Consider the following 13,762-nt stretch of genomic DNA (forward strand, 5'->3'; position numbering starts at 1 on the left):
TGTCACCAAGTTTACTTAAGCAACACATAACATTTAGAGCTGCAGAGATAAAGTTTGTTGGTCAATAGCACTGTTGTGATATTTCTGGACCTATATTCCAGCCACCCATCACCAGAACCACAACCCTGAACCTACTTTCTCATTTACTTATTGGACATACCTTTACATATTTTGCCGAAGGAAAAACTGACCTATTGAAAATCACACCTTTGACTCAACCCTTCTAGACTCCCTGGACCAGAAGCTGGTAGCTCAGAATGGCTGTATATCAATGGAACATCTTGCTATTCATGTGAAATAATACCATACCTAACATTGGCAAGAATTCAATGCAGTATGAATTATCATATTGGTTAGATTCATAAACTTGGTGTAGGCCTTGTTTATTACTATCTTGAGTGTAGGGTTGCACAGATTTTACCCTCACCATCCTTCAGCCTGTGGGTCCACATCAATCATTCAGAATGAATGAAGAAACAGCATGGCCTTTAAAAGTTGAAGTGAAATGGTATAAAAATCAGGAACCAAGGACCAAGATAGTGAGTTTCAGGAATGTGAAATGTTGTAAATAGTATACATATGAAAAGGAAACTAAAGAGTACAGGCAGGCAGCAGCTAACCTAGAGTTTTTACACCAGATTGGTGGGGAACATGAAAAGTGCAACTTGGGAGAGACTGAAGTGGCACAGGTAAAGTAGGACAAATCATCATGCTGTAAGCGGGCTACTTGTAACAGCTTACTGATTTTGCACTATGAAACTCAGCCACCACTGCCACCCAGCTGTTACTGTCACTAGAAGCCCTTCAGAATTTGGCCCAATCCAACTAGGCAGATTACTGGAACATTTTCAGAACATTGAGTTGTCTACCACTGTGTATCGGTTTCTGCGGTCAGGCTGCCAACTTTCTATCACCATCTCAAGCAGACCACAGGCCATCGGTCTAGTGGCAAATTGGGTAGGCTGAGGGTTGAACTGAGGTTCTCCAAGGTCTGAGACATTGGGGTCCACCGATGCCAGCCAACACTGTCCTTCATCAGTTAGGGGTCTGATCCTGGGTGACACTGCTGACTATCACTGATGTTGAATGTGGGATCACTCCACACACAGCCACAGTGGCTGAGGCACCAATGCCCAACTCAGCAGTGTGAGGCAGCTTGGAATACACTGCTAGAAAAGCCACAGCAAGGCCTCATAGATGAGAAGTGCTGACACTAATGTTTCAGTGGGCACATAGTTTCTACACGTTTCCTACAAAATAAATAAACTGTTTGATCAAGCATTGGCTGCCTACATCTTCTGCATCTCTGCTCCACCTTCACCAGACAACCACTTGTCCACACCCATCCATATCATTACCATTTATACAGATGTGGAGTGGTACCATTATAACTTTACACAAGAGTGAGAATCCAAAGCAAGCATTTGAAATGAAAGATTAAGTGTTAAAATATTTTCATCCTATTCCAATGTATGGAGTAAAACTGCGTGGCCTCTGGGGCTGAACAGACCATCAGCCATCAGGATGGTCATGGCATGTGTCATATGACAGTAGAACAAAGTTCGAGACCAATCAGGACAGGGAAGAGAGGAAGTCATGGCTAGCTGAGGTCCAGAGAAAAAGATTACAAGTTTACAGTTCATGGATACTGTGAATCATAATCAATCTTTGCCTTTACAAATGTCTGCTTGTGTCTGTGTATGTGCGGATGGATATGTGTGTGTGTGTGTGTGCGCAAGTGTACACCTGTCTTTTTTCCCCCCTAAGGTAAGTCTTTCCGCTCCCGGGATTGGAATGACTCCTTACCCTCTGCCTTAAAACCCACATCCTATCGTCTTTCCCTCTCCTTCCCTCTTACCGGAAGAAGCAACCGTCGTTTGTGAAAGCTAGAAATTCTGTGTGTGTGTTTGTGTGTTTTATTTATTGTGCCTGTCTACCGGCGCTTTCCTGCCTGGTAAGTCTTGGAATCTTTGTTTTTTTATATAAGTAGGTGGTATGTTTTTTAAGACTCATCCAATTTGACAACCCCACATTCAGCATACAGTGTTGCAACAACAGCACTAGCTATCTTCATTGGGTGGTGCAAGGACTGGCCACATTTTCTCGTTGCCTGGACTCCAACAAGACTGTCACGTTGAGATGATGGCTAAGTCTGATTCTGAAGCATTGTATGTAGAAATGCAGACCTCAGCTCAAGCAGCTACTAATTAATAGCCCCAAGGGATTCTCGTCAATCACTTTGATGTCATGGCTGACCAAAACTATAGTTTTAGAGGGACGAAAAACTATTGCTTACATAGACAGACAGGGTGTGCTGTGACAAAAGCACAGATTTAATTTGCCATCAAAATTGGTGTGCATCCAATCTAGTAAATGGCCAATAACACCAGGTGAATACAATAATCATATGTGTACGATGTATTAAAATACGATAAAACATGTTCTAGACAACACAAGCGTACCGCAGAGAAAACAGGTGGTGAACACCTGCAGTTTCAGTGAAGTAACAACTCGCCATTGCTGATTCCAGAGATGCTGCATCAGCAACATGAGCAGACGGCTGCTATCAACGTTACCTGATGGCCAAAAGGAATAATAATTTAACTGTCAAAAGCTGGTGTGGCATTGCGTGTTTGTTCATGTATATGGTTCCCATTGTATGACATCAGAAAATAGTTCCCCAGTAGACCTCTTACTGATGAAGTTAATCTGTGGGTAGTACCGAGCCACAGTGCGTTGTATAGAGGCACTGCAATTGGTGTTTAAAGCTTGGGAGAGGTGAAGGAGTTGGGCTGGTGATGCCAGTCTAGTATTTTGTGCAATTTACAGAGACAGTGTGGCAACTTTGTCATTTAGGCCCCTGTTGATAGACATAGCTGCAACTGTAGTTTTCCTCCCAAGGCCGAGCTATGCAATATATGTAGGTTCCGGGACTTTGAGCTGGTCGTGGATTATACACAGGTTTGGCGAAGTTGTGTTTTTGTGCAACCACTTGAGTGTTGTCCTGTGGAGAGTGTGTAGTCTTTGCTGTCACTCGTTCATTTACGAGATTTGAGCTTGGGTTGATATCTAGCCCAAATAAAGACAAGTTTTTCTTGGGTCAAAAGAAATCTTTATGTGGCTGTGCCCTTAGTGGCTGTTGCATGTAATTCATTGTGTTGTAACTGCAAGTTTAAGTGTCAATCTAAAAATGATGTGTTTGAAGGATATTTAATTTCAAAGTCCAATGGAAACCTATTTTATTTGAAATTGAATGATGAACGATTTCTGAAAACAATTTTACTACGTAAAGGTGAATCAGTAGAAACTCTTGCATACCGATGAAAGCAAAGATTTAAGTTTCAGAGATATTACTAGCTTCCTGCGCAACATAATCTCGAGTTGGTATTAGGAAGCTTTGGTTTCAGTGAAAATCACTTAATTGCATTGGTATACGCAAATTACACAAGAGTCCGATACTAATAAAAGCTAACAAGATTACATTTAAGGAAGAAAAGTTCTAAGTGAGTACAAATGAGAACTGAAGTTAGCTGAAGTTGTTATAAAAAGTCAGCAATCATAGTCACAGAGGTGTGGTGATTAATCTGTGAAATACATTACATATCATTATTTATGTAGAAATGATAGACTACACACAAAGAAATAGAATAATCACTTCAGTTATCTTTATACCAGTATAAACATTGTCCAAATACGAGTTTAATATAAATCAGCCTCTGCACTCAATATCTGAGATGAACATTAAAAGTTATTAAAAGATTACAAGGCAGTTCCAGAGAGATTGTTCTGCACTGGAAGGAAGTCGATGCTTGTGAGGACAATTGCAATCTGGATTTATGATTTAGCTTGACATATTATAAACAGGTAATGTATTGAAATAATTTTGGTGTCTTGTTTAGGATGATATGGAGATAACGGGTGTTGTCACTGTATTCTGCTAGTCTCATCATTGCTGGTAGATAGCGATTGTCAGTGTCATTTGGATATATCAGTGGTATCTATTTGTGGTGTAGTAGCATTGCGGTATGACCTCAAATTCTGCGTAAAGTGAAAATGATATTTGTTATTATCCAGCATTTGAGTAAGCTGTATCCTGAGTGTTTATTATCGTCACAGTTGCTAATCATGAAAGGGCTGATGTGTCCCCAATTGATTGTCTAAGAGTGCAACTACTGTATAAGCTAGGCTTCAAGTGTTTGCCATGCGCTCGGCTACTATTGGAATCTTCTGTGATCAGATAGTAATCCACAGTCATAATACCAACCGTCAATACAAAAACTGTACCTAGTTCTTGCTGTATAGGCCGAATGGTTTGCTCAAGCAATTTTGAGTGGCTGAAAGCCATACATGGCGACATTGGTACAGTACGATCCCTTGTCGTTTTGAGCTAGATCTCGAGTTCCAACCCCTTGCGCATTACAAGTGTTGGTACATGAATTGTGTGGTAGTAGACAGGGAAGTGGCAGAGATGAGGGGGTGATCTGATTGTGTCCACTCATGCCTTCCGTAAGGGGGGAATGTCAGGGCAGGTTACAGAGAGATAGGTGCCATATTCCAGAGTCCATGTTTTACTGTGTCCTGCACTGCTAACAGAGAGACGTGTTGGATGGTAGTGTCATGGCGGTGGCACTTCAGGATCAGGCAGCTCATACCTCATGCTAACATCACACGTGTCTAAGCTGGCAGCAGTAGGCAAGGTGGCGGAGGCAGTGTCATGGCACGAAGGTGGTGCAGAGACAGTATCATCCATCTGCTGTTCGAGGTATTGTTTGTACAGGTCGCGCTGCTGTGTGATGCGCAGCAGCTCCCCCCTGAGACGCCTGAGCTCAGCAATGAGTGCGCGGTTAGTGACCCTGAGCTCCTGGCGCTGCTGCAGCCACTTGCTGCGGCATTTCTGTGAGTAGCTACGGTTCTTGAGTGCACGCCGCTTCTGCTTGATTCTGACCACTTCTTCACGTGGGTAGCCATGCAGCTTCTTGTTGAGCTCAAGTGCTGACAGTGACATTAATGCCTCATCATTGAGGATGTCCCTGGAGGAGGCGGTATCTGATGCGGGATTCTGCCGCGACAGCAGCGACACCAGCTCATGGCGTTGCTGGTTGTGGTATTGTTGTACTGTGGGTGAGATGGAGCCATCACACAGCTGCGGCACTGGCACTTTCTCCTCGGCACGGAGCTGGTTGTGTGGTGCACGCTCAGTCGGCAGTCCGCAGCAGTCGCCCCTGGAGGCGGACGTGGCCCCCAGTACCCCACTGGCAGAGGCCAGCACAGGCACGTCCTGTGGCTCAATCATATTGTCCGGTGTGCAGCTGGGCCGCAGGTCCAGCTGCTCTGGCACCAGACAGTGCTTAGCTGACTGTGGGAACCACTCCAATTCATCAGAGAGCACAGTGGCAGTGCCCGAGACGTGCAGGGGTGACATGCACACTGACTGTGTGTTGGGTGGTGTGCCCAGGTTTTGCAACCCCACCAACCCTGGTTCCGCATCATGCTGTGGAACTGCTTCGAGAAGCACACTGGTTTGCCGCTGGCCTGGGCTGTGCAGTAATTGTGCATCCTCACCCGGTGGCGTTGGTTGGTGACGTGTTCGTGATGGCTGAAGCAGCAGCATCGACAGCAGGGGGTGCTTCTGTTGCGAAGGCGGTGTCTCGACAACCACACCCTCTTCAAGTTTCATGGCACCCTCCAGCTGGTCCAGCTCGAACTGCTTGAGGTGTGTGTCTGTCTATGGACACAAGATAAGTACTTTTTGTATTTTTTTTCTTTTGAAAATGAATGATACATTCAGTGTAAAACCAAGACAAGTGCTAACATTGACATAAAAACAACACTGAAAGTAATGGTGAGCCACATGAGTTTGGTGTCAAGTGAACAAAGTACTGCTGTTCATAATATAAGAACCTTTCTGATGCTTTAATTCAGATTATGGCATCTCTCAGTCAATTGAAGGCTAATAATGAGTGCTAGTCAAACATGTTAAATGTGATGAACAGCAAAATGATTGAAAAGATTGGTGGTGTTAAAGTGGGAATAATATCGTCAAATGCTGCATTGAGGGCAGAGCTTTGTGAGAAAGTTGACACTAGCAACTGAAATGCAGAAATTAAAGGAACAGGATGGCTGACGTGGAAACTTGTTTAAAAGCTGACAGTGGTCCTATAAGAAAAGGATGCTCTTCTGTACAGTTCAGTAATGAACAGAAATTCAAATGAGTTCACATTGAGACAAAGACCACAATTTAAAATCAGAACTCTCCACAGTTGAGTCAAATTTAGAGATGCACATAGCGTGTGTCAGTGACAGCACCTAAGGACAAATAGGTGAAGTATTTAATGAAGTTACATTTAGGAGTAGCTCTGCAATGCAAAATATAAGTAAATTAGAAATAATATAATCTTAACCAAACCAATAACGGGTAAATTTTTGTGTCAAATTAAAGAATTTGCATGAATTTGGTTTTTCAAGACATTTTCACAGTAATGTTGCATGGGGGCGTGTACAAGTGGAATCTTTTTCTGAGGATGGGAAATCCCATCCAGTACACTGCACTCACTATTGTAGGGATAATTTTGTACCTGATATGACTGACACACAGAAAATTAAATTTGTTGAAATACTTTTACAACCAGATGTTGTGACATGGGGAAATCAAAGTAACTTACAAAATTTAAGTTACCAGTAGTTTGAAACAGTTTTCTTAGCAATTTATGGTCTGAAACTAAAGAGGTTAAAATCCAAAATGCTTTTCTGAATGGACCACCTTATCAGCAAGGAAAAAGTAGCATGAAAGATTTCTGCAAAAATCAGATAAAAAAGCTTCTACATGTCGAAAGGCCTCTCGGAATGTTAACCGAAATTACCACTCTGAGAAGACATCTGCCCAAGAGCTTGCAGTGGAACTCAGTAAATACATTTAATCAGTCAAAGGAGCAGGTTTTTTACCATCTTGAAATGTTGGACAGTACCTTAAAACATAAATTAAGCATTTTCAAACCTCCAGAAACTAACATCTGAGGGGTTGACATCCAAACAGGAACTACACAGTGTGGTAGAGAAAATAACTGCAGAAGTTATCCTCCACGCAGAATCCAGGAGATGTACCAGAATTCTGAACATAGGAGTACTAGTGGATGAAGAAAATATACAGTGCATTGAGACAGAGAGAGAGAGAGAGAGAGAGAGAGAGAGAGAGAGAGAGAGAGAGAGAGAGAGAGAGAGAGAGTGAAGCACATGGAAGACATGGTTGGATGTCAATGTAACTTCGTACATGTGCTACATGTACATACCAATGATGGGTATGTAAATGATTCTAGAGCTGCAGTTCCCTGTGATAGGTAGAATGGCAACCAGAGTACATTACAGTTGTTCATGTTAAAAGTTGCTACCAGACCTGGCAGGATATATAAGGGATGTGAACAGCATCGGATGATAAGTGATCACTGTGAAGGACACAACAATACTGTATACTCATGAGAGACAGCATAATTAGTACTTGAAAAAATTTGAAAGGAACCTCACTATGGGTCTCCATTACACCAAATATTCAAATAGGCTGTTTTCCTATCTTAAAAATATGATTCTGATTGTTGTTATTCTGATTGATTATAACATATAAAAGCATTTATAGTCAACATTCTCATAAAATATATTCAAGTTTACTCATCCTGAGTATGAAGAGGTGATCTGCATTTACTCTCTTAGGAGAAGAAAACTTCTTAAAAAAAACAAAAAACAAATAAAAAAAGGAGGACGACAACAACAACAACAACACATTGTATAGTGGATGACTGGTTTCTGTAAAACTTATGTTGCCATCATGAGACCTTTGCACAGATTATTGTAAACATCTTGTGCCAGATGCACACAAAATCTTTCCATTAAATCTCCACATGCACAACCTTTGACATGAATGATGTGTTGGCACATCAAAAGTAAAAGTTAAAATTATGATGTACACAAATCGCCACAAGTTAAAATTACTATGTACGCAAATCACCACAACATTTCATCCATAAGATCACACATTGTGCCTCCTAGGGCACCACAAGTCTTGTTACTGAGAGAGTAGGGCAATAGTGAAAGATGACAACCAACTGGAACTGGTGTGAAGACACAATGATGTCAAAGAAAAAAATAAATAAAAAGAATTGTAATGAAGGTTGTAGATGGATAAGGGTGAAGAAGGAGAGTTGTCAGATGTGACTAGTTAGGTGAATTAGTATGTGTGAATGGAAATAGAGAGGAGGAGTGCAGGGTGGGAAACAGTTGGTTGAATGGATTTAACACTTTTGGTTTCTCTATTATCAATGAAGTATATTTAGTGTCAGATCAAGTTCGTCTCTGTTTTCCCCTGGGCTTGGTTGTGCTACCAGCTTTTGGGCCCATATTACCATGAAGGAGTCCACTTGCTCTCCTTTTCTTGGGGGGAGGGGGGGGGGGGCACCAGGTGCCTGTTGCATTATGCAACTGTGTCAAGGCTGAATTATGCTGTTTAACACCGATCAAGTGTTATTCGGCCTATATATTAAAGTGAATGGACTACAACAAAGGTCATCGTTATGAAGCCGAGAGGTAAGATTCGCTTCTGTGGATGCTTCAGTGTGTGTATCTAACACAGTCCATGGCAGATATGTACCCTTTCCCCAGGCCTGATGAGCTGCTTGTAAAATTATGATGTGGCCAGTATTTTTCCAAGACTGATTTGTCAGAAGGGTACCTCCAGCTCCCCTTGGACAAGGTCACTAGGCGCCTTCTCACTGTCAATACACCTTTCAGCCTATATCAATATCAACACTTGCCTTTGGTGTCACGAGTGCACCTGCAATTTTTCTGTGCTTCTTAGAACAGTTGACAGCCTTTGTGCCTGGCTGAATCAATTACCTCGATGATATTGTTGTTTAAGGTTCTTCCACTGAAGACCACCTTAGAAATCTCTGATTGTTGTTTTCTGTTTTGTAGTCTGTGGTTCTCAAGTGCAATCTTGCCAAATCTCAATTTTTTTCACCTATCAATTGTGTATCTAGATTTTGAGGTTTCTTGCACAGCAACAGCATGTTGACGCAACTGCGACTTTGGCACAGCTGACCTCTGTCAAGGAGCTGCATACATTTCTAGGTAAAGTTGCATATTACCATAAGTTTGTACCAGATGCATCCATTGTTGCTCAGTCCCTTCACATGCTTATGTGTAAAAATGTGCCTTTTCTGGTACCCAGCTTGTGACCAAGCATTCAATTTGTTTAAATCTACGCTTCAATCTGCCGTGTGTCTGGTCACTTTTCAGCTGGGTCAGCACTCAGGTTGGCTACAGATGCCTCTAACATGGTCTTGATGAACAAATATGCAGACATGTGTGAAGATCTATTGCTTACGCCCCTAAGACTCACTCCAGTGCAGCTGTGGTATTCTCGGATTGAAAAGGAGGCTTTACCAATTGTGTTTGTCCTCAAAATGTTTCATGTCTTCTTGTATGGTTCTAAGTACCATTTAGTCACGGATCACAGGCCATTGGTTGTTGTGCCACCCAAGTCAGTGCACCATTTGGAGCAGTGGGCTCTCTTTCCTCTCCCGTTATAATTAACATATTCATTACCGGCTGACATCACAACACACCAACGCCAATAACTTAACTCGGATTTTGATGGGCCAGATCCAGCTTTCGAGCAGAACGAGTTGCTTTATTTCCATTTCGATTTTGAGAACCAGAACACAGTCTATGGTTTTCCCATTACTAGTGCCATGATAGCATCACCTGTTACTACGGATCCTATACTTAGCTGGATCCTCTTTTTTTGTGCCGCACAATTGGCTGGAAAAACCCAGGGCCGTATCTCGGATCCCTTGCATAATTATTTTGCTATCCAGCACCATCTTTCTGTGTTTCATGGGTTCTTTTGTTAGTGACGGAGGACACAGCTCCCTGGCGTGTGATTACCAATTCCCTTGTCGGTCATTGCCGGACCTCTCGCACCAAAGCTTTGGCCCGTCAGCATGTGTATTGGCTGGGAATAAATGAAGACATTATGCCACTTACTCATGCATGTGAGCTTTGTTTTTCCCCTGGCCAATGCTGCAGCGCCCGAGAGAATGTCTACATGTTGATTTTGCTGGGCCCTTCCTAAATCAGTATTGGATCATTGTAATGGACACCTATCCAAGTTGCCCCATGTGGCAATTTGCTCATCCATGTCCATGACAGAAACTATTTTGGTCCTGTCTAAGATTTTTGCAATTGAGGGACTTCTGTAGGCTCCCTGTTTGTTTCTAGAGGTTTTGCATCTTTATATCAGACTAGTGGCGTTCTCCATCTCTCAGCTCCCCTGTTTTATGTTCAATCTAATGGTGAGGCCAAAAGCATCATTTATATGTTTAAAACGCTGAAAGTATGTATCTGCATGTCCCCTGAAGCTGCTGTAGATGGTTTTTTTGAGTTTGTATAGTTTCACCTCTGGGACGGGACGGGTGGGGGTGGGGATGGGGATGGGGGAGGGGGGGGGGGGGAAGGACCAACTACAGATCCTCCATTATCTGCTGCATTTGGCATCACTGACTCTGTGATGGTTCCAGCTGGCTGCACATGTTTGGGCTCGTGGTTTTGGCTGTTGGCCGAACTGGGTCCCTACCTGTCCTTGCGACAATCTACAGTACTGCACAGTGGGGCTGACTCTGGAGTGCCCACACAGCTTCCCCCGGTCCCACTCTCACCAATGTCCTGTGTCAGAAGGCTCAGTTCGCGCCACACTGCCTGGCAGATCACTGCCTGGGGTTCATGCCTCTGTCCCCACTCCTTGACTTCCATAGCCAGTGCAGCCTCCACTACCCCTGATGCCACAGCCCCTGATACCACCTCCGTTGCTGCGTCCTGTGCAGCTGTCATCTCTGACGCCCCACTGATTCATCTGGCGCCAACTGATACCTTGACAACAAAGGTCTTCGCTATGGAGATGTCATCTCCAGTCCTGCCATACAGCCTCTCACGAGTGGGAGGAATATACAGCAACCTGCCCCCTCATCTCTTCTACACCTACTAGCTGGTGTCTGATTGCCAAATGCTGCAGCTGCGTGCTCATTGGGTGATGAAATGGACATCAGCGCCTTCACTGGTGTTTTCTGTAACTCGTAATCTTAATGCCTTGTGAGATCAGTGCGTCATCATGTTCACTACTATGTTCAATCTGTACCTTTCGTGTTGCTCTATAAAGTACTATATCCCATAAATCGTGTTTGTTCTTGCTATAGCAAATTAACTTTGAAAAACAAAATGCTACAGTAGCTCTGTAACTTTTCAGTATAGCACAACTAATGCCCTTCAAATTCTGGGTCCAAAACACTCCTTACTTCACTGTGTAGAAACAGCAATTACATTGCCTTGTTGATGAGAAATAGCTAATGTAAAAACACCAGTTATTGGTCACAGGTTTCCACGTGCCCTTTAAAACAATGTACAGTAGCTGACCCCAAGTATGCGTATGTTAACAGAACGTTAGAATGGCTAAGACTATGAGAAAAAATAAACATTCAATATCCTGAGGGCTCACTAACAGAAGAAATATGTTCAGCATTAATGAAAGCAACACAGGCTTTTACTGAATTGTCTGAATATTTTCGTGAGTTGCAGTTTAATTACTTTTTGCCTGCAAATTTTCAGACTGACTTACTTGAAGAGAGATTTGGAAAGTATAGGCAATTATGTAGAGGTCAGTACAACGTCAGGGTCAGGCAGGTGTATGAGGTAGAAAAGAAGCTTTGCTTGCTGTCTGTAATTAGGCTAAATTTAAAATTAACTATTTTTGGGGAGATCAGCATACAATCCATACAGGATATTTTCTTTGAGGTAGCAAATACAGACACTGAGAGGTAGCAAATACAGACATCGAGATTCCTTGCCTGTATGACAGAATAGTAGTTAATCCATCAGAAATTAGTGAAAATTGCAGTGAAGATTTGCCTGTTGAAACATACAAAATGGAGTTTTGTAAAGATTTCTAGAGTTAGATGACATTTTAGATGAACAAAAAACATATTTCCTAATATAGAATGTGATTAGAGGCAAACTACTCATTCCTTGCTCTCAAGTTCAGTGTGGTTGTCACTATTTGCCTGGCAATTACGTAATTGAATGATAAATTTGAAACTGAGTTTTTTTAAAGTACCGAACCAAAAAGAACTGGTTTTAAATCTGGCTTGGAATACAGTTTTAATGAATGGCCTGCCTTGGGAAAGAATATGGAAGTCACAGTGCTCAAGATCTTGCAAAAACGTAACATGGATTTCTACAAATGTTTTTCTTAACAATTTCACCAGAAAGAAAAATCAAAGCATTTTGAAGGATACCAACCCTAGAAAGAAAAACATATTTAACAATAGTAAGTGAAGCCTGAACTGAGCTTTCATTTTATACATCGTGCAAAATTTTGTGGTGTAACATTTTTGCAATACATACTATACATATAAGTTCTAATAATATTATTATTTATTACTATCCTGTAGTTCTAAGCAAAGAAGAGAAAGCAGAAAGGTGGAAGGAGTATATAGAGGGTCTATTCAAGGGTAACGTACTTGAGGACAATATTATGGAAATGGAAGAGAATGTAGATTAAGATGAAATGGGAGATACAATACTGCGTGAAGAGTTTGACAGAACACTGAAAGACCTCAGTCGAAACAAGGCCCCGGGAGTAGACAACATTCCATTAGAACTACTGACGGCCTTGGGAGAGCCAGTCCTGACAAAACACTACCATCTGGTGAGCAAGATGTATGAGACAGGCGAAAAACCCTCAGACTTCAAGAAAAATATAATAATTCCAATCCCAAAGAAAGCAGGTGTTGACAGATGTGAAAATTACTGAACAATCAGTTTAATAGCCCACAGCTGCAAAATACTAACGCGAATTCTTTACAGACGAATGGAAAAACTAGTAGAAGCCGACCTCGGGGAAGATCAGTTTGGATTCCGTAGGAATATTGGAACACATGAGACAATACTGACCTTACAACTTATCTTAGAAGAAAGATTAAGGAAAGGCAAACCTACATTTCTAGCATTTGTAAACTTAGAGAAAACTTTTGACAATGTTGACTGGAATACTCTCTTTCAAATAGTAAAGGTGGCATGGGTAAAACACAGGGAGCGAAAGGCTATTTACAACTTGTACAGAAACCAGATGGCAGTTATAAGAGTCGAGGGACATGAAAGGGAAGCAGCGGTTGGGAAGGGAGTGAGATAGGGTTATAGCCTCTCCCCAATGTTATTCAATCTGTATATTGAGCAAGCAGTAAAGGAAACAAAAGAAAAATTTGGAGTAGGTATTAAAATCCATGGAGAAGAAATAAAAACTTTGAGGTTCGCCGATGACATTGTAATTCTGTCAGAGACTGCAAAGGACTTGGAAGAGCAGTTGAACAGAATGGACAGTGTCTTGAAAGGAGGATATAAGATGAACATCAACAAAAGCAAAACGAGGATAATGGAATGTAGTCGAATTGAGCCGGGTGATGCTGAGGGAATTAGATTAGGAAATGAGGCATGTAATGTAGTCAAGGAGTTTTGCTATTTGGGGAGCAAAATAACTGATGAAGGTCGAAGTAGAGAGGACATCAAATGTAGACTGGCAATGGCAAGGAAAGCGTTTCTGAAGAAGAGAAATTTGTTAACATAGAGTATAGATTTAAGTGTCAGGAAGTTGTTTCTGAAAGTATTTGAATGGAGTATAGCCAAGTATGGAAGTGAAACATGGACGACAAATAGTTTGGACAAGAAG

At 42.0% G+C, this 13,762-nt stretch overlaps 1 protein-coding gene across 4 annotated transcripts in view; it reads right to left on the reverse strand.

Annotated features, from left to right (window-relative positions):
• Window positions 1–3,643: 3,643 nt before the first annotated feature.
• The window catches only part of LOC126272153 (transcription factor MafB-like), an 87,740-nt gene continuing 77,621 nt past the window's right edge, over window positions 3,644–13,762 (reverse strand). For all 4 annotated transcript variants that reach the window (XM_049974779.1, XM_049974782.1, XM_049974780.1 and 1 more), the window contains one exon: window positions 3,644–5,725. In XM_049974779.1, the coding sequence (XP_049830736.1) occupies window positions 4,616–5,725 (1,110 nt within the window). In that variant the 3' untranslated portion in view covers window positions 3,644–4,615. The remainder of the gene's footprint in view (window positions 5,726–13,762) is intronic.

The sequence above is a fragment of the Schistocerca gregaria genome, chromosome 5, assembly GCF_023897955.1.
Source record: "Schistocerca gregaria isolate iqSchGreg1 chromosome 5, iqSchGreg1.2, whole genome shotgun sequence".
Classification (NCBI taxonomy): Eukaryota; Metazoa; Arthropoda; class Insecta; order Orthoptera; family Acrididae; genus Schistocerca; species Schistocerca gregaria.